Here is an 18,970-nt window from a genome sequence, read left to right as displayed (position 1 = left end):
CCTGCTGAATAATATAAATAAGTAGAGTACACTAAAGAAATTCCATTTCTATTTTTCAGTGGCAATAAACAAAGTCTGTTGACCAAATAACTTGATGTTCTAAAATTATTCAATGACTGCACTAGGGGGATATAAAATCTGTAATAACCATACCATTTTCCTCTAGATAAATCGAAAGGTACTTCTTTCTCCTGAGTCTGCTTGTTATGAGGATATTTATTTTGCTTGAAACTTGTACTTTTTTACCATGAAACATTCATTTTCCCATAGAATTCTGCAGGAAATTTTGACATGGTCTAGTGTGACCATGCGTCCCTGCGTGTGGCAGGGGAGTTGGAACTAGATGATCTTACAGTCCTTTCCAACCCAAACCATTCTATGATAATTGTTTCTTTGTTTTCTGACACAGTTTGTTTGCATGTCTAAACCAACAGATAGTAGTGTACTTCATCTATTTCCTTTCTGATGTTTCCTAAAAACTGTATTGGAAAAAATGTAAATTTTATGATTTCTACCCAATCTTTAGCTAAAAAGACATTACATTATTATGATCAAAAGAAGAGAACATACATAAAGCTCCAAGATCTATAAGAAATTACTATCTTCTTGCAAGTAAATTGATTTTTATGTTTAAAGGCAATATGACTTTCTGTGACTTCAGTGTGATCTGAACCCATCATCTTCCATTCACAGTAATAGTTTGTTCTAAAGTGCAGTTAGTGGAATATGTAGTAGTAATGGATGAAATCAGGATCTCTGGGCATAATTTACTTAGTGTAATTGTAAGCTTAAGAGAGAGAAGCTTGTAACATTCTGGAAGAGTTTTGCTTGAAGTTTCTCCTTTCTTTATTGCACTTTTAGTATGTGAGATAAATCAAACATCAATATATCAGTCGAGTGGTTTTCAAGGCAGTGTATGACACATTCATATGAATATTCATATGAATAACTGAATATTAGTTTCATTATGTATTTCAGAATGAATGGTAATCACTAAATAATATAATAAGAAACAGTTACTGAGTATTCCCCTTTGCAGGAGCCCTATAAGATTGTTGTATGAAATTTTATGTAGATCCTGATTTGGATAATTTTCAGTTGTTCATTTTGTGTATACACGGTAATTTGTACTGTGAATTGCCTAGTGCTTTCAGTTTCAGTAGAAAAGATAGGAAATAATCTTAGTAGGTGTAGTGAATTTGTGGATGGAAGTAGTTCCATAGACATTGAGCAGTTTAGTCCAGAAATTAAGGAATTTAAGGATTTGGAAAACCGCTGGACGTACTCTGGGCTGACTTGTAGCAAACATGCAGCACTTGTGAGAGCTGTCCTTAGGGATGCTGTTGTCAGAAGTCTTAGAGTGCCAGATGGTGAGCAGAACAGCAGCCAATGATTTAACTAGAACTTAATACTGAAGAGCAGAGCCATGAAGAGTAATCCAGAGGAGTCTCCATAAATTGCTTGGATTTAAAGATGTTAACAGAAATTACCCCCTTAGTTTCATGAAGTTGAGCACATGGAATTTAAACTGGTAAAAACTATGGAGAGAAAGTATTCTCAGCCACTTCAGAAACATTGTTCATGGCATGGGAGATGTGTCACAGATGCTTCTTGATGGTAGAATCAATCTTTTGGAAATGAGTTGATGTTCTGACTGGCATTTCCTTTTTAAAATGGTCTGAAGATTAAAAGGTTAAAAAAATAAACATAACTATTAGTTAAAAGCTATTGTATTCAGAGGGTTGATTGCATGAAGAAGTTTAGTTGTAGTTCAGTTTGAACTAAATGAGTTATCCTGAGGAATGTGGGAGTGAAAAAGTAGTCAGCAGTACCTTGCTTATTTACCTGAAATCTGATGCATTTAATCATCATCATGCTAATAGTATGTATATTATACTCTTTTGCACGTTATTATTTCCATAGCATTTGTTTACCACATGGTTGAGGTTAAGATGAATTAGGCATAACGTGGTTATCCCTCTGTCAACTCTGTTGCTTATGCCTGGTTCACGTGTATGGTGTTTAGGTGCTGTAGCGTTTCTCTGAAGGTAGGGAATCTCTCTTTTTCTTTCTGCTCCAGAATTTTCATTTACTGTTTTCTGTGTGACTGCATGGTCCCATTTTTGTTCTTCCAATATTGAGTCAGTAGAACCTTTTTTACAGAGTGAAAAAAAGGGAGGGAAAAAATATAGTAGGGAAGAAGAGGAAAGAATCTTTCTTATAGTTTGGGCAGCATTCATGCAAAATTGATTTCCCTTCTGATTGGTTTTGCCAACAGGAGAAACTGAATAAATTGGGGTGTAATTCAAAACTGTGGGGTTTGTTGTTTGGTTTTTTTGCAGATCCAGTGCCTTACATGCGTTAATCTTGTTCTGTGTTCTGCTTGAGTGTGTTACCATTCTATATAAGGATTTGACATTATCTTTTTGTAATTTCTGATGATACTATCAGGAGTGTCTAATTTCATAGAAATTGATTCTGATAGAAACCAGGATGGAAGTCTAGGTTGTACCTACTAGCCAAAGTCACACCCACACTCAAGATGCCCCTTATCAAATTGAGAATATAAATAACTGTGCTTATATGTATTGCAATTTATACCACTGCATTCAGAATTTTAAGGTACCTTTGACATATTAGGCCTTTCTGACAAATATACTGATAGTTTTAAAAACACTGTAAAAGGGAAAAAAAGCAAACAAACTTTTTTCTTTTACTCTCAGGATTATTTACATAAATGAAAAGTATTTTTGGACAATAAAATGTGTTGGAATGCATACATATGTCCTCATATGTATACTATGTCGTCATATATAGGCTGCATTTATGGCACACTTGGCTGTCTATGAGACTGTACTTTCCCTATCAATCTTTCTCCTCTGGGAATTTTTCAGACATTCCAAACCCTTAAATAGCTTTGAACAGCTGCCTTCAGGACAAAAAAAAATCATCTTAAAAAAGTTTTCTTCTTCACCATCTGCTTTGCATTTTGTATTGTTAAGCTTCACTCTCTTCTGTCATAAAATAAACAAACCGAGCAGGAATACAGCACTATCCCAAATATCAGAGTTACATATTCGTAATTCTGTCACAAAGATTCTTTAAGAGATGATTGTTTAAAAGAAAAGAAAAAGAAGAAAAGTTGAAGTTTGTACTGGCAGTTTTGTCTTGCTTTTGCCTTTTCCTAGATACGAGATGTATCTACCCCAGGTTCTGAGTTCTGAGAGCCTGTGCTTCAAATTCGGACTTTTTATCCTGGGCACCTCTCTTATTTTTAGAGACTTTTAATTTGTGTATAGCTTCCTTACTCTTCTGAGTTGAACATTTGAATATCTATTTATATGCCTTTTCTGTTTTCTTCCTCTTGTCATTCATTGCTAGTACTACTATTCAGGAAATTTTGAACACTTTTTTTTTAAGTGTGGAAATTAAAGAGAGGAAGTAACTTGTCCAAGTAAGGACACATCATGTAGATGGGGTTTTGCTGTAGAATTATTTTCATCTTCTTGAGTAGAAGTCAAACTCTAAGACTTCGTAATTAGTTTGTCCGGTTGTGTTGTACAAATGCATGTTTTATGATATAGAGAATTCTTCTGTTTCTTCTCTCGAGTTAGAACTCCATTAAGAATATTCATATAATGTAAAGAAATGCATTGATTATCATTTTGGAAAGAAATTATTCATTAATGCTGGAAAGCAATATATATTTCTATTGCTTCTGCTCCAAACAAGCAAACAAAAATTGGAAGCATTGTAATTTCATGAAAAAAATTGTATATTCATAACTTAATTATTTTTTTGTGCTTTTAAGCCACAGATTTTTTTTTAATGTAGGCATCTGACAGCACAGATTAAATTACTAAACAGAATAGATTATTTTTAAGAGTATCTGTAATGATTATAGCAGGAACACAGGTTCAGCTCTTTTACATGGGAAATTAGTGGAAATGGTGGAGGCATTGGAAAGAGAAGATGACTAGTATGTGAAATCAATTTCCTTGTTTGGACTTTAGAAGATAATCTCGTGTCACAGATATTTATTTAGGTGCAGATTAAAAAATCGAACGGATGATTTCAAGCAGTGCTCTTACATTCCATGTATGTGTAACTCACTTTGGGTAGAAGTGACATCAAATATTAAAGTTATTTTTTGTTGTTCTTATCTGAATTTTATATCTTTTTTTGTCCTTTACAAAGTTAATAGCTATGGAAAGGTAGGTTGCAAAGGCTGTTCCCTTCATTTGAACGCATGTCATAAAGACTACTTTAAAATAACAAAGATACAAGTAATATAAAATGACAGTATTTTATGCCTGTGTATTTTGAAGAAAAGTCTGGTAGTTTTTGGTAACTATCTTGTCATAGATAGGCTTAGACTAGTACACTGTATTCTTAGTCTTAGCTGTCATTCTAGCTCAGGATAACATACTGGACATGGTGTAAAAAAGTTTTGGAAATTGGCTTGGATCTTTTCTGCAAAAGTGAGAATTCACACATCAGTGGGGGAAACTTGATTTTAGCAAAAGAAGCAGAAGTTTAGTGTGGTGGCCTCTTCCTAATCATGACAGAGGAAGAGTTTGCTAATTTTAGCTGACTTAAAATACTGTGATACGATACTGTAGTATCATGGGGGAAAAAGGCATTCTGCATAAGTTTTTACTTATGCCAGATATAGTATTGTAATTACTGTGATTTAATTTATTTTAAAATAAATTACATTTCCAAATACTAATGTTCTAAAATACAATGTAGGCCTTTAACTCAAGAAGAAATAGCTCATAGGCGTGAACTTGCGAAACGAAGGCACGCAGAAAAACTGGCAGCAAATCAAGGAAAGGAGCTATTAGAAAAGCCCCCAAATGAAAATCCATCTGAAGTAACTGGGAACACTGGTGATACAAAAGGTATGTAATGCTCTATCTGTTTTTCTCAGAGAACGTTTCATTGTAGTATCTAGGTGTTGTAAAGGGTACAAAGAAGTAACCACATGCGAGTCCAAACAGTTTAATAGATAAAAATGAATGACAAGTGGGGAGGGATTTGTAAGAAGGCTTACAGTTCATAAATGCTCTAACAGTGCTGAGAATGTGCTTTGTCTCAGTACTTTGAGTCAGTGCAGGTAGATAATGCTTAACAGAGATGTTCTGCTGAAATCTTAAATTATATTCACTCTAAGTAGAAAGGTCAGTGGTTGACTTTTACACTTGTGTATGGGGTAGAAAGATTCAGGTTTGTTTAGCTTACTGCTAGAACCTTCCTGTGGACTTTTTACTAGCGTGCTTTATTCCAGTATAACTTCTAATTCCTCTAAGCTTTTATGAGTGTACCTGTTTAATTAAAAACAAACAAACAAGCAACAAAAAAATAACAAAAAACAAAAAGACAAACCCAAACAGCCTAATAACAAATGGGTACAAAAGCAGGGTATGAGCAACAGGACTGGATTCTGAGTTACAGTGGTGGAGTTTGGTCTCTTCTCCCAAGTAACAAGCAGTAGGACAAGAGGAACTGTCCTCCGGTTACACCAGGAGAAGTTTAACTTAGGTATTAGGAAAGCTTTCTTCACCAACAGGGTTGTCAAGCATTAGAGCAGGCTGCCCAGGGAAGTTGTTGAGTCACCATCCTCGGAGGTATTTAAAAGATGTGACACTTGGGGACGTGGTTTAGCGGTGGACTTGGCAGTGTTGGGCTAAGGGTTTTTTTCCCAACCTGAATGATTTTATGATTCTATTTTTCTTGCTGTCTTTTAAGGTGTCGCCAGATGTGATATGATTCCTAATTGATTTTTTTTTTTTCTTAAGATGATGAGGCAGAAACTGTTTTTATATTTCCTATATTTTTCTAACTTTGATTAGGCGAAGAGCAACAGCTCACTGGTCAAGCAGAGAACGTGACCTCAAAGGCAATGAAACAGGAAGCCGACAACAAGGAGTCTTTCATTGCTTTTGCTAGAGTGTTCAGTGGTGTGGTGAGAAAAGGGCAAAAGATCTTTGTTTTAGGACCAAAATATGATCCTGCTGAGTCTTTGCATAAGGTAAGAGGTGACAATGAACTGTTAACTTGGGATTATTTAAAGCACTGGTGACTTAACTTTTTACATGTTGCTCGCTCAAAAATAAAAAAAAAATAAAATAAAAAGTAACAAATTCCAAAAAGTATCAAAGTAGTTGTGGTAATAGCTGATCCTGCCTGTAAACTCATTGTAAACCTTAACACTTCCAAAATAGTGTAGTATTGTATTAGCTAACAATAAATCCAGTATGTGCATGCTTTGACGCAAAGAAAACTTGTGAAGGGAAAAACAATACTTTGAGGAACAGGAAGGGGTGTGTAACAGTATTGAAAAAAATGGTGTTAAATATTTTGAGATTGTGACCATAGAAGTTCATTACTTACGAATTTATTTTAAAACATTTTTTATGATTGACAATGAAAAGTGAGCTAGGAGTAGTAGACACCTAAATTATCAAAGAAAGCATTACTTTTTATTTTCTTTGTAACATTTGATTGTTTGCCACAAGGCTTCATTTTTGAAAGGGGAAAAAATATTTTCCAGTATATGTTGTTTAATACTTCTGAAATGAAAATGCTTTAGAATGTATTTCTTAGCTTTGGAAAGCAAAGAGGTTTTGAGGAAGAATTTTTAATCATTACTAACTAATAAATGTCCAACACTGGTTGTTTTGCTCTGTGTGTAGCTGTCATCCCAGTCTTCTGCCACAGATGACCTGCCATTAGTACCTCATATGGCTTCCTGTACATTGGAGAATCTCTACTTGCTTATGGGAAGAGAACTTGAAGATCTTGAAGAAGTACCTGCAGGAAATGTTCTGGGTAAGATGTAACTAATATTTAAATTCCTACAAATGGAATCCTTATATCATCCAAAATACACTGATTTTATTTTTATTTTTCTTTTTACCTTTGACTAATGGGAAGAAAACTTAAATAAATCTATGAATGTTTTGAGGCATGTTGTATGTGCTAAAAATGAAAGGCACTGTAATTAAACTGTGATTTCTGTGAACTTTACATTGAGGGGGTAAAAGATGCATGACTAGGAGAAAACTAGGGATTACTTTAGCCTGTTATCTTCAGGTTAGAATATTGCTAGGTAAGCATTGCTGCCAGGAATTGCTAAAGGCAGCAACAAGGTCTCTTATTTTATAAATTGCATGGATTATGTATAATATTTTCCCAACAGTGGAAATTCTGTAATATGACTTCTGTAGTGAGCAGATAATTGTAGTTTTATTTATGGTCTGCTTGAACTGTGGTACTAAAAATTATTTCTTCTATGGCTGTGGCAAATCTTGCACTTTCTCCATGGACAAGGTTCAAAGTGGTAAGTCATGTTAATCATTGAGTTCTGCTCTTTTGTGCCAAATTCTGAGCTGCTTTGCTCTAGAGTACAAATGCTATTCTTTGCTGGCTTTGTCTATCACTCGTCTTTTCAATATCAGAAGTAGTGTTTTAAAACTTAGAAAGTGTAAACTTTAAAAATTATTTGGTTCTTTATTTTTTCATTGAATGAGACTGTACAAATTACAGGAAAAGAGAAGATTTTTATTTTTCTTGTCTATTGTCTGATTTTTAGAAATGTATAGTAAATTAAAAATAGGTGTACTCTGTCAGCTCTTCAACTCTGGCTGGATTTTGATCATCTGGACAGTTAACCTGGTTGCTTTTAGCGTGTGCTTTGTATTCAGAACATTAGTAGTTAATTAGATTTATTTGGAAGCTTAATATTATAAAATTCTGAATTATACCTTACTCTAGTCTGATGCCCAAGTCAACCATTTTCAGATCAAAATGTATTAAGTATCTGGTCTGTTTACTTCAAAAAATGATTAAGAGTTTGGAAAAAATAGAGCACTCTAAAGCACTGCAGTAAAAGCGAAAGGATGTTGTCTTTGTGCTTGCTGAGTAATAAACACTTCTGGAGCTGCCTCCTGCAGATCAAAAGTATACTGTGAGAATTATGTTTTTAATGTTAAGAGGTGGACCAAATTTCAGGAAACATTTTTGTAACCAGTTGATTCTACCAAAAAGTTGGGAGTAGTCTCTGCTGCTGAAGGCAGTGGGATCTAGCTTTTCCATGATTAAAAGTACATTACTTGAGTAATAACAAAGTGCTAACTGGTGACATAACATCATATTTAGAAAAATTCATTAGAATTTTAAGATCAGAATTAAGTCAGAGAGCTTAGCCAGACTACTTTTGATTTAATCTCTTTTTACCAGATCATTGTTTAGTCTCTATATATTGACAAAACAGGCTTTCATTTTTACCTAAAACATACAAGCTCAAGTATGTATGTATTTTTTAATCTGGTGTAATTTTAAAGAATGTTTAAAACTAAAAGCCCTAAATATTTCCTTGTTCATTTGTTTCTCCCATTTTCCTGTGAAGCCGCAATTTACAAAAATTCAGTAAACACTTTTACTTATGTGATGGTGATTTGTCACACTCAAAAGAAAATGCAGTGCATTTAAAAAAGGGCAAGTAGTGATAGGACAAGGGGTAATGGCTTTAAACTGAAAGACGGTGGATTATAATTAGATATTGTGAGGACATTCTTTACTTTGAGGGTAGTGAGGTGCTGGCACAGGTGGCCCGGAGAAGCTGTGGCTGCCCCATCCCTGGCAGTGTTCAAGGCCAGGTTGGATGCACAGGGGCTTGGAGCAACCTGGTCTGGTGGAAAGCGTCCCTGCCCATGACAGGGGGTTGAAGCTAGGTGAGCTTTAAGGTCCCTTCCAACCCAAACCATTCCATGATACAAAAGGAATCTGTAACAGTGGTGATGCAGGACACTTACTATTCCAGTTACTAACAGTGATTTCTGTTTCAAAGGCCATTTATCTTCCAGCTTAAAAGCATACAGCAGTGATTTCTCTCCAGCCATATAAGGAAATTGCTTGTAGATTATCTAGTAAATTAAGGAAGCTTTTCTGAAAGCTCTGTAGTTTCATTCTGTATAATTAAATTATTGCCATGAGGAATACACAGTTAATCGTGACTGCTATTTCCACTTTAAAACTCCTGGAATAGGGGTGTTTTGTTTCTTCATGGTCTGGGTTTTTTTTTCCCTATTAATTATAGGTTATTTGTTACAAGGAAGAATTTGCTTGGTCCTAGTAAGCAGCCTTTTTGTTCTTTATACTTGCCTATACAAAGGTTTAATGATCAAAGACATGGCTTGATACATAGGTTGTTTTACAGAAAATGGAAAGATTTCATCCCTTATTCCTCGTGTTGAATTAGTATTTCTATAAAATACTAATCTTTTAATTGTTAAAAATCTGAGAAGCTTGCAGCTTAGGTTTTGTAAGGGGAGAAGGTAATGAAGCATGCTGTATTTGAACTACAAAGCTGTCACACAAACAGAACTTGAAGAGGATCCAGCTGAAGAATGATACTCTGTCCCTATCTAATATGCATAGCCATTTTGGCAAGCTTTGGAAAGTTATTTTCTTGTATTATTCTGAGTTCTGGGAAGTTAGGAGAGCGAACTGCGTTGCATTAGTTAATTTATATTGCAAGTTTGAAGTTCCAATGTTTTGTCAAAAGTATTTGTCAAAATGCTTTAAGCACTGTGTCATTTTCATGTAATATGGCAAACACAAAGTACTGCCTCCTTCCACATAGCTGTTTATAATTGACAATTTTTCTTCTTTACAATTTCTGTGACTATTATATGTTTTTTTATAGTCCTTGAGATGAAATATGATTTAAAGCAAATTAAAAAGTTCTTGGGGACCAAGCATAATCAAGTCATAATGAATCTTCTTTTAAAAATTATTTGTCAGATTATTCTATGAAAAGAGTAAAATTCTTGTCAGGGAAAAGCACCTGGTTTGTAGAATTTGTAATTTAAAAGCACTATTGATTTTTCCACTCAGAAAACTGAGGGGGGAGTATGTGAACAAAATGCCTCCTGAGGAGAGAGTACCGTCTTATTTTCCACTTATTTTTCCCATGCACTTCTCTTAGAGGTCCTGTGCCAGCAGACAGGAAATTACACTTGTTAACTGTTACTACGAGGTTCTACTTTGTACTACTCTGAATGAACAGAGACCTTTCAGGAAGAGAATTTAGTTACTGGAGCAGCAGATAATATGAGATATACTGGATTGGGTATGTGCCCTTGGGTTCCAAATGCCACTTAAATTTAGTTGAAACTGCTGAATGAAAAACATGATAGTCATTGGAATGGGCCCATGAAAGTATCTTGAGGCTTGATTTAGGAAGAATGTTGAAATACTGATGCAGAAATAAATCATGTGTCCTGATGCACTGTTTCAGGAATGGCTTATTTTATTCTGTCGTATCACAGGCATTTTGCATGGTCTGCAGTTGCTGAATTTGAACCTCCCTGTGCTCACTTAGGTCTGAGTGTCTTCGGAGTGAGAGCCTTGTCTTGCAAATGGTCCACCTACTTGTGCAGTGCTAGCCTTCTGTGTATTGCTGTGTCCTTCTCAAGGGCCATATGAACTTCTATACCAGCTTCACTGGTCTTGCAGTTGGGCTGATACCCTATTATCTTAACAGAAATAGTGTTACCTGATTTGTAAATTCTAATGAGGTATTTCAAAGTCATGCTTAAATTCCAAATACAGAAGTACTCTGTGCTTTCAAACATTAAATGTGACAATTACATGTGTCACCTAAATCTGTATCTCAAAATCAGTTGAGAGCTTTTGATTCCAAGACATCTTGGGTGCATTTTGTGCTCCCCTTTTGAAACCTCCTCAATATCCATGGGAAAGAAAATATTGTATCGTAGAGCTTGGACAGGAGTCTATGTCCTGTTTTGAAATTACTGTCCTCCTGTGACTTTGAAAAGAAAATCAGTACTTGAATATAACTCTCAAAGACTGCTTGGCTGATGTATCATTGCATGTTCTTAGTGACACTGTAATTAATACTGACCTATGTTTGCATAATCCAGTGCTATGCAAATAACCAGCTACTGTAATTGCCCTGCTCTCTTTAGAGGTTTGTCCTTCTTTACTGTGACAAAAATATACCAGAAAAAGGAGCTTGATATAGACAATCATCTGGCTATCCAGATGTATTTAACTTCTTTAGATTATTGGGTGTTATAGAAGCTTAGGTTTTTTGCTGGGACACCCCTCCACCTTGTTGTTCAGAGAACATTGATGATACTGGAAGTTGCTGCTACCTTGCAAACATCTGTTCCAGATGTGTTATATTTGACAGGAAGCGAACCCCAGCTGTAGTGTGAAATTCATTGATCTCTAGTTTAGTTATTATAGCTCTTCTTACTAGTGCTTAGTTTCCCTTACAAAAAGGAAAACTATACATGGTCCAGTCATGAAATGTTAGTTATTTAATTAGGATGTTGTATGTAGGTTCTTCTGATTGCCAAGTAGTGTTAAGTATTGTTCAACAAACTCTAGAGGTAGACAAATAGAAAAATTAATGCTAACATAAACCATGTTTATTATCAATCTTTTTTTTTTTGTTAATAAAATCTATGGGGAAGCAGAATTTCATGAATGAAAAAACGTTCCTTCTTTACCAGGAGAGAAAACAATAACTTAAATTGAAACAGTGTTAAAAGGAGATTATTGTTGGCAAGTTTTAGATTATTTTGCTTATGATTCTACATTAAGAATATTTTGTCTAAATCAAGACGACCTCTATCACACCAGTAAGTCTGTATTCTGGGGAATGCAAGAAGTGGGGATGGTTGGTTCACTTGTTCCCATGCAAGAAGCTCTCTTTATATATACACACACGTGCTTCTTTTTTAGGCTTTTAGTTATTTAAACCAGGCAAAGTACAAATACAAAAAAAGCATCATTTTGTAACACTTGTTCTGATATTTTTGTGGTTGAAGACAATAAAAAGAACTTACCGGGTGATCCCCGAAGTGACAAAGGAAAAATTAGAAGGCAGTGTGTGAGGAAAAAGTAATTTGGGCTCATAAGTAAAAATTGAGCAAGTGTGTGCCCTCCAGATGCACACACATTATTTTTCTTGTTGCTGTCCTATAATTGAAGGCAAAATGCCTTTTTATATAGATAAAAAAACCACACAAAAGGGGGAGGGTGCCGTAACGATAACAGTTGTTGGAGGTAGTGTAAAAATGTACTTGAAATGGGCAAGAAGTAGTGTTTTTATATGATGAGATCCTGCACAGATGAAAGGCCTAGGATTCCTATACTGGGTATAGATTCTTATTTCTAAGTAATTAGGGAAACGCTGATGTGAAAACAAAGGAGCACGTTTCTGAAAACACTGGTTTAGGTACTTGTGTAAGTACAAGCGTGTTTAGGTACTTGTATAAGTGAATAATGTTATGAGTTTTGGTTTTTTTTTTTAACTTGGTTCAGTGTTAACATTTTTCCTGAATGAATAATTGCAGGATCATGAAGTGACACATTTTTGTTAATTGTAATAAATGTTATCTCAAGTCATATTGCTTTTGCGCACTCATGCATGTGCACACATGCGAGTGCAGTATAACATGCATCTTAAAATTGAAAGGTATACTGCTTTTTTTCCTCAAGTAGCACAATAGCTCTGTGTTTGCTAGCACACAAACCCCAGGTTTTTTTTATACAACTGCCTGAATGACTTTTTAAGTGTTTTTTGTGTTTTGTTGAATACTGTTAAAAGCAAAGCTTTTCCCTTACCACTAGATTTGTAGTGCTACAGTGTAGTGCTCATAGGAGGCTAGATCATTTCCTGAATGTTTTCAAATGCAGCTAGCAATGTGAGTATCAAGTGTTCTATCAAATTAAGAGCATTTGTTTCTTTAACTTACCAAGTGATGTTATAAAAAGCAGGAACCTAGAAGTCACTCCTGTTGCCAGCTCACTATGAACTGACTTCCTACATGACAGACTGCTGTGTACCTTGGGTTTTCCATTTCTCAAATGCTTGTTTTCAGATACAGTATTCTTTCATGTTTCAATTATTTATAAAGCACTAACAGGATTTTTGACATGTTAACAGTATGACATGGATAATGTAGGTGATTACAGATTCATAGATCAGGATTTTTTGTACTGTTCTGAAGAGGAGTGCCATACAGCTGCAGTTAGCGTGAAGAGCTGGTATGAAGTAGTATAGCTAACCTCATTGCAAGGTGTCTAACAGGCATTTTATTCCTTTAGGACTTCATCGAACAATTTAGGAGCTTTTAATAAGCAGCCTCTGTTAAGAGCAAAGAGCAGCTGCAAGCAGTGATGCCATTTTAAAGGCCCAGAATGGCTTTTTAGGACTGATGCCAACTAGCAAGCATTACCACCTTCTGTGAAAGCCCTAGGAACAGTCCTGCTGTTGCACCAGCCTTTTATTTCCGTGCAAACGTTTGGTGGGCTAATTTCACTCTCTGAATCAGTAATGTGATTATTAAAAAAATTAAAATAACCAGCTTGAAGTGATTCCAGCTGCAGGGGCTGTCTCCTCTCAGCATGCTATGATGCGTGAACACAGGAGGGCAGTCTTTCTCAAAATTGTTACTGAAATTAGCTTGAAATAGTGAATGAAACAAAGAAAACTCAAACCTTTGTCTTCAGTTTTGGAACACTTGCAATTTTTGTTGCTAACTGCTATCTTATAACCCCAATAAAATAACGTTGCATTTTTAACTAGCTTAGTAATCAAGCATTAATCAGGAAAAGGTATATAATTGAATGGATTTTGTCGTTGAATTACATTTTCTCTCTGTTGCGTTTATCTGACGTTACTGTATCTATATTAATTTCCAACCCAATTCATGTTTTGGGCAATGTAACATAACATGATGCGCAGCTAATGAACTAGTACAAAATGAAATTAGAAGTATGTTCTGCTGATAATCTGATAAGTTTCCTTTACCCTGTTTGCCTCACCATTCCTGCAGTTTTATTTGTGATTCCATTTCAGCAGATTTGACTTGACAAACTTTATTGCAAAAAAAAAAAAAAAAAGTGATTCATTACTTTGTTTTCAAATAAATACCAACATATCACTGGAGAGGAAAAAATATGATATGTTTTAGGTCACAGGTAGAGCATGGACTTTGTTGACTCAGCTCTGTTTTTTTGGGGGAAGAATACTTCAATTGGCTAATAGTTTCCTTATAAAGTTTTTTTAGGTTGGATTTTTTTTTTTATTTATATTGAAGAATTTAAATTGCTTTTTGAGTAGCTGTTATTTTTTTTCTATTTTTCTGACTGTAGCTTCTTAAGACTATAAAAGGAAATCATAAGTGTAGTAATTCTTTCTGAAGGAAACCTCTTCTAAATTCTCTAGTGCTTCTGGAATGTTCTTTGCTCTAATTTTCAAGAGTTCATTATGAGATCTTAAAAAAATATGTTTGGTTTTTTATATAGAAGGTTTTTTATATTCAAAAATTTAACTTCATAACATTATTGAAGCTAAAGTCATAATACGTTAATCTAGCTAAAAATGCCTCCAAGCTTGCTCTTGACCACTGCTGGGTTATAATGTCAAAAAATAAGTTTTTGAGGAGAGAATACAATGAAACATTCTGTATCAGTTTTAAAGCAACTTTTAGGTATTATAATCTGTAAAATCTGAGCTGTCATGCAAGCGAAAACTACGTTTCTAAATAATCTTCCAAATGTGAGGCAAGCGCTCCTGATTCTTTGGGGTTTGTATGCAGACAGATACTTGCTGATGCTTGAGGTTTCCCAAATAGTACCAGAAGGAAAACTGCCCAGACTTGCCAGTGTTCGCTGTTGCTACTTATGTGCCTGTGGGCAGCAGTGGGACTAACAAGAATCAAGACAATTTCATACCATTGCTTCTTGAAGAAACTCACAGCACAGCAGCAGGCACATGCTCTGCAGCTACTCAATAGAAAAGATCTAGAAACAGACTGGAAAGAGGTTTTGAGGTGGAGGTAGTTGTCTCTGTCATTCCTTTGTTTGCTTCAGAAAGAAGTTATTTTTGCCCTTCGGGACTTCAAATTTATTAAATGCCTATTATTACACTAATATATATTGATCAGAATTCAGGACTAGTGATAAAGGAGATTGATTCCTTTTCATTGTGCAAGTGTGAAGAATTGACTTACGTAGTCATTGCCACTGGGCAGATGTTACTCAGCCTTTCAGTACCTAACCGTTTGTGGGTTTAAGTTCCAGATACTGGCTTATCTCTAAAATTTCCAAATCTTCTGTGTGAGTACTTGATTGGGTGGGACTTTTCAAGTCTCTTTAAAATGAGAAAATAGGGATTTTCCCCAGAATTTCTCAGTTAGTTTCTTTAGTCAGCATCAATGTATTGTTTTTAGTCTCTGCCTGTATGAAACTGAAAATATCTATGTGTAAATAAAGCGAAAACAGTTACCTACAGAACTAGCCATATTTATTACTTGGCTTATGAACTACAACTTTTTTCCAATAGCGTAAAAGAAGTGTTAAAGTAGTTAGTATCACCGATGTAAAATGGTAATGAAAGTCTTAAGGTGAAGTTTTGAGATGATTGGCTGAACTCACATCTGTAATGTTGTGTTTGAGATTTTTTTCCAGCATACTCTGATACATCAATGCTGATTTGGGGAAATTACCTCTCATTTTCATTTGAAAAGCCTGAAAACTACCCCTCACACCCCCTCCAGTTTTCAACACAGGTGTAAATTACCTGATCTACCAAGGATCTGTATTTAGATTGTATTATTAAACCTTTTATCTCTCTCTACAAAACGGTGTTAGGCTTCTTTTCTTACTTCTGAATGAAACACACTGGGCAATTCCCTTTGCAGAAGTAGTTTGCTGTAGAACTCAAACTTTCAGAAACTTTTCAGAAAGGAATATTTCCTTTGTTTAATATGGCCCTGGGTTTTTTGAAATTCAAGCTGGGAACATGCATTGTCATTTCAGGAGCAGGTACAAAATAATCACTTTAAGCACAAATGGGTTTGAAAATATGTGCTTTAATACATGTAAATTCAAGTACAGCAATTCAGACATAAAAAAGACACCATAAATCAAATCTCTTTAAGAATGTGTGGAATTAGCAATGCAGAAAATAAGTTTTTTTTCCTTAAAGGATTTTAAGTTTTGCAGTGTTTTTTAATGGAAAATGCATCTCATGCTACTGTGATGGCATACTTGAATGAGACAGTGACATTTTATTCTGTGATTCTATGATTTTTGAAAAGAAGTGTGTACTTTTAATCAGCTGGCTACTCCTTTAGCTGTTCTGGCCAGATAAAGTTCAATTTCTGTCAGATGACTTAAATTGTTCTGCTTCATTGCAAAGGTAGAAAATTCATGTTCTAAAAGGGAGGTGTAAATTGTAGATATTTCTCACAGTATCCAGGCATAGTATAATTCAGGACTGGTAACTAAATAAAAATGTAACTGGAATACTGTCTTATAGGTATCATTTAGGCTAGACTTTTACTTAAGTGGGGAATTGCATTGTAAAAGCTTACATTAAATCATGACATTATTTGTTTGGATAATCTTTGTTTTCTGTGTTTTAGGAATATATTTTACACGCATCTCTGTTCCTAACATAGATTTTCTTGCATACGGTGCTGTTTCTTTATCCTTTTGCAGCCTCAGCCAGGACAGTGTGCTTTTCCTAACACCTTGTTAAATAACACAAACTACCTGCCTAGATAATGGTATTAGTGTTACAAAGTATTTTCATTTCTGATATTTCTTAGTGCTGAAATATACCATGTGTAACTTAGGGGGTGGAGAAGAAATTTGGACTTAGAAAATTACAATTTAGTTGTCCCAAAACATTATCCACTGGGTGCCCTGTAGGAGGCACTGAAGGAGTGGTGGATAAACGTAGTTTTTCTAGGCAGTCCAGGTTTTGTTGGTTAAATAGAGTTGCTATTTTTGCATAATTCTTGATTTCTGAGTAATTTCTATGAAATACTACCTTTTTCAGCTTTAGTACATCAGGCAGTTGTTCTTTGTATGTGTTTTTTATAATTTTCTTGAATTTGCAATGTTCTCTATTTCTTTATAATCCCTTTTCAAAGGTTATTGCAAAATTGAAGCTCCTTTACATGGCTTTGATTGAATAAGGCTTTTTCCCCATCTTTATATTTAAACCAATATCCTGTGAACAAAACAGTTCTAAAGAAAAATAAAATGGTGGTTTTCTTAGTTTTTCATTGAGTTTCAGTTTCTCATGATACACACAACTGATAAGGATTATGTTTTAAGTTGAATATCACATTATTTCAATATTCAGAGCATCTGAATTATGATATTGATGAGAATTCCTTGACAGATTAGAGTAGTTAGAGTTGTCATGTAATTTTCCATACGTTTCTTTACGAGAAATGGGAATAGGAATGAGGTAACTTGTTTTATCTTTTAAACTGTTTTCTTATTCCCATTTAATGTGAAGCCTGAGGGCACCATTTTTCATACAATGCAAAAATGTGTAGCTATTTCAATTTTGGGTAAAGATCTCACATGGATTCGCAGCACTGTCACTGTAGTGAAAACTTTGGATTATGGTTTTTAATGTGCATTTCTTCATGCAGAAAATCTACAAATGTTTTGACTTCAAATTAATCTTACAGAGTATTCCGAAAGCCAAAAATCTGCAATCAATGTGGTGCCTACTTATTAGCTCAGCTTGGAAATACTGTACTGGTTTCAGATGCAGTGTAGTGCTAAGTAAAGCCACTGTCATGAAAACATATTGTTTAGCTTCCTTTTTTTTCTTGTCCTGGGACAAGCTCCTGTTTTTATATGACAAAGAGATGGGAAAATTCTCCTCTGAGTGTTTCCATAACTTTCATAGCTACACTAATTGCCTTCCACACAGAGTAATAGCCAGGCTGTAGAAATTGGGCTGGACCTCCCTCAGCTGTCTTTGGAGTGTTAACATGGCTCTGAAATCTACCCTTCTTCCACTAAGCTCCCCACCCCAAATGTTAGTGTAAACTTCCTGTTTTCACTTTGGATTTCTGCCTTTCCTTCTGTTGCTCTACCTCAGCTTTTAATTTTGACTACCTTAGTTATCCATGTCAATAAAGTAAGACTATATGAGAATATTTTAGTTAACCACAACCTTAGCAAATGCACAAGCTCTTCTCCTAACTGGCATTGTTTATGCAATATAAACCACTAATCCATGAAAGCAATTTATTTGAATGTGTTTTAACTTCCTGCTGGAGCACTTCCTAATCTTAGCCAGGCCTCCCGTGTAACAGGGAAGGGATACATGCTTCCACACCCACATGTGAAGAAGTGCTTGTCTTACTGTGTAGTAGACCTAGTGCCTGTCATGTACAGCATTCTTGCAATAAATACCATCTGTGGTTGTGAAATGCCTCTACTTCTACATTTGAACTAGCCACAAAAGCCTTTTATTACATTATATATTTATCTTTTGCTCCCATTGCCTGTTGTCACTAGAATTTCTTCAGTGAATTCAGAAAAAGCAGAGAGGGGGTTCAGTGAGGGCATGGGAGTTTGGGTGAGGAAGACCAGTTTGGAATCAATTTTAGACACAAACATGGTTGCAGAGAATCAAAATCCTTTGTAGCAAAGGGGAAGGTTGCAAAGTCAGGAGATTATTAATAAAGGCTGTGTTTTAGTGAGTTATTTTCTAAATATTTTCCCCAAATTTTGATGTTGTTTCATGCTTCACATTAAATTGCAAAAGTGTTGTGAGGGTTGTTTGGCCTGTATCAGGGTGTGAGTCACGAAGTTGGCTTTGTCTGGTTTGTGAACTGTGGGGGGGAGTTAAGGCAGAGCTATATTTAGGAGTATCAACTGATGTCAAACTGTGGAGCACTGCTAAACAACAGTGTTAAAGGGGCAGCACTGGATAGTTTAGGCTCAAAGTTTAGATTGTTTGTAGTGGTTTATCATTTAGTAAATAATTGGAAGACCTGATATTTACTAGAAGTATTATTTTTCAGAGGCTTCAAGCCAAGCAGTGTGAGTTTCAAGTCCATTTGTACTTACCTAGTAGCAACTATTCTAGTTTCATTGTCAAAAC

General features: G+C 35.1%; 1 protein-coding gene across 2 annotated transcripts in view; it reads left to right on the top strand.

The window, feature by feature from the left end:
- The window catches only part of EFTUD1 (elongation factor Tu GTP binding domain containing 1), a 74,561-nt gene that overhangs the window by 16,154 nt on the left and 39,437 nt on the right, over nucleotides 1–18,970 (top strand). For both annotated transcript variants that reach the window (XM_010015651.1, XM_010015659.1), the window contains 3 exons: nucleotides 4,753–4,904; nucleotides 5,856–6,034; nucleotides 6,699–6,834. In XM_010015651.1, coding sequence (XP_010013953.1) covers nucleotides 4,753–4,904; nucleotides 5,856–6,034; nucleotides 6,699–6,834 — 467 coding nt within the window. The remainder of the gene's footprint in view (nucleotides 1–4,752; nucleotides 4,905–5,855; nucleotides 6,035–6,698; nucleotides 6,835–18,970) is intronic.

Source organism: Nestor notabilis, unplaced genomic scaffold, assembly GCF_000696875.1.
Source record: "Nestor notabilis isolate BGI_N333 unplaced genomic scaffold, ASM69687v1 scaffold12620, whole genome shotgun sequence".
Taxonomy (NCBI): Eukaryota; Metazoa; Chordata; class Aves; order Psittaciformes; family Psittacidae; genus Nestor; species Nestor notabilis.
This window is presented reverse-complemented; position numbering and strand designations above follow the sequence as displayed.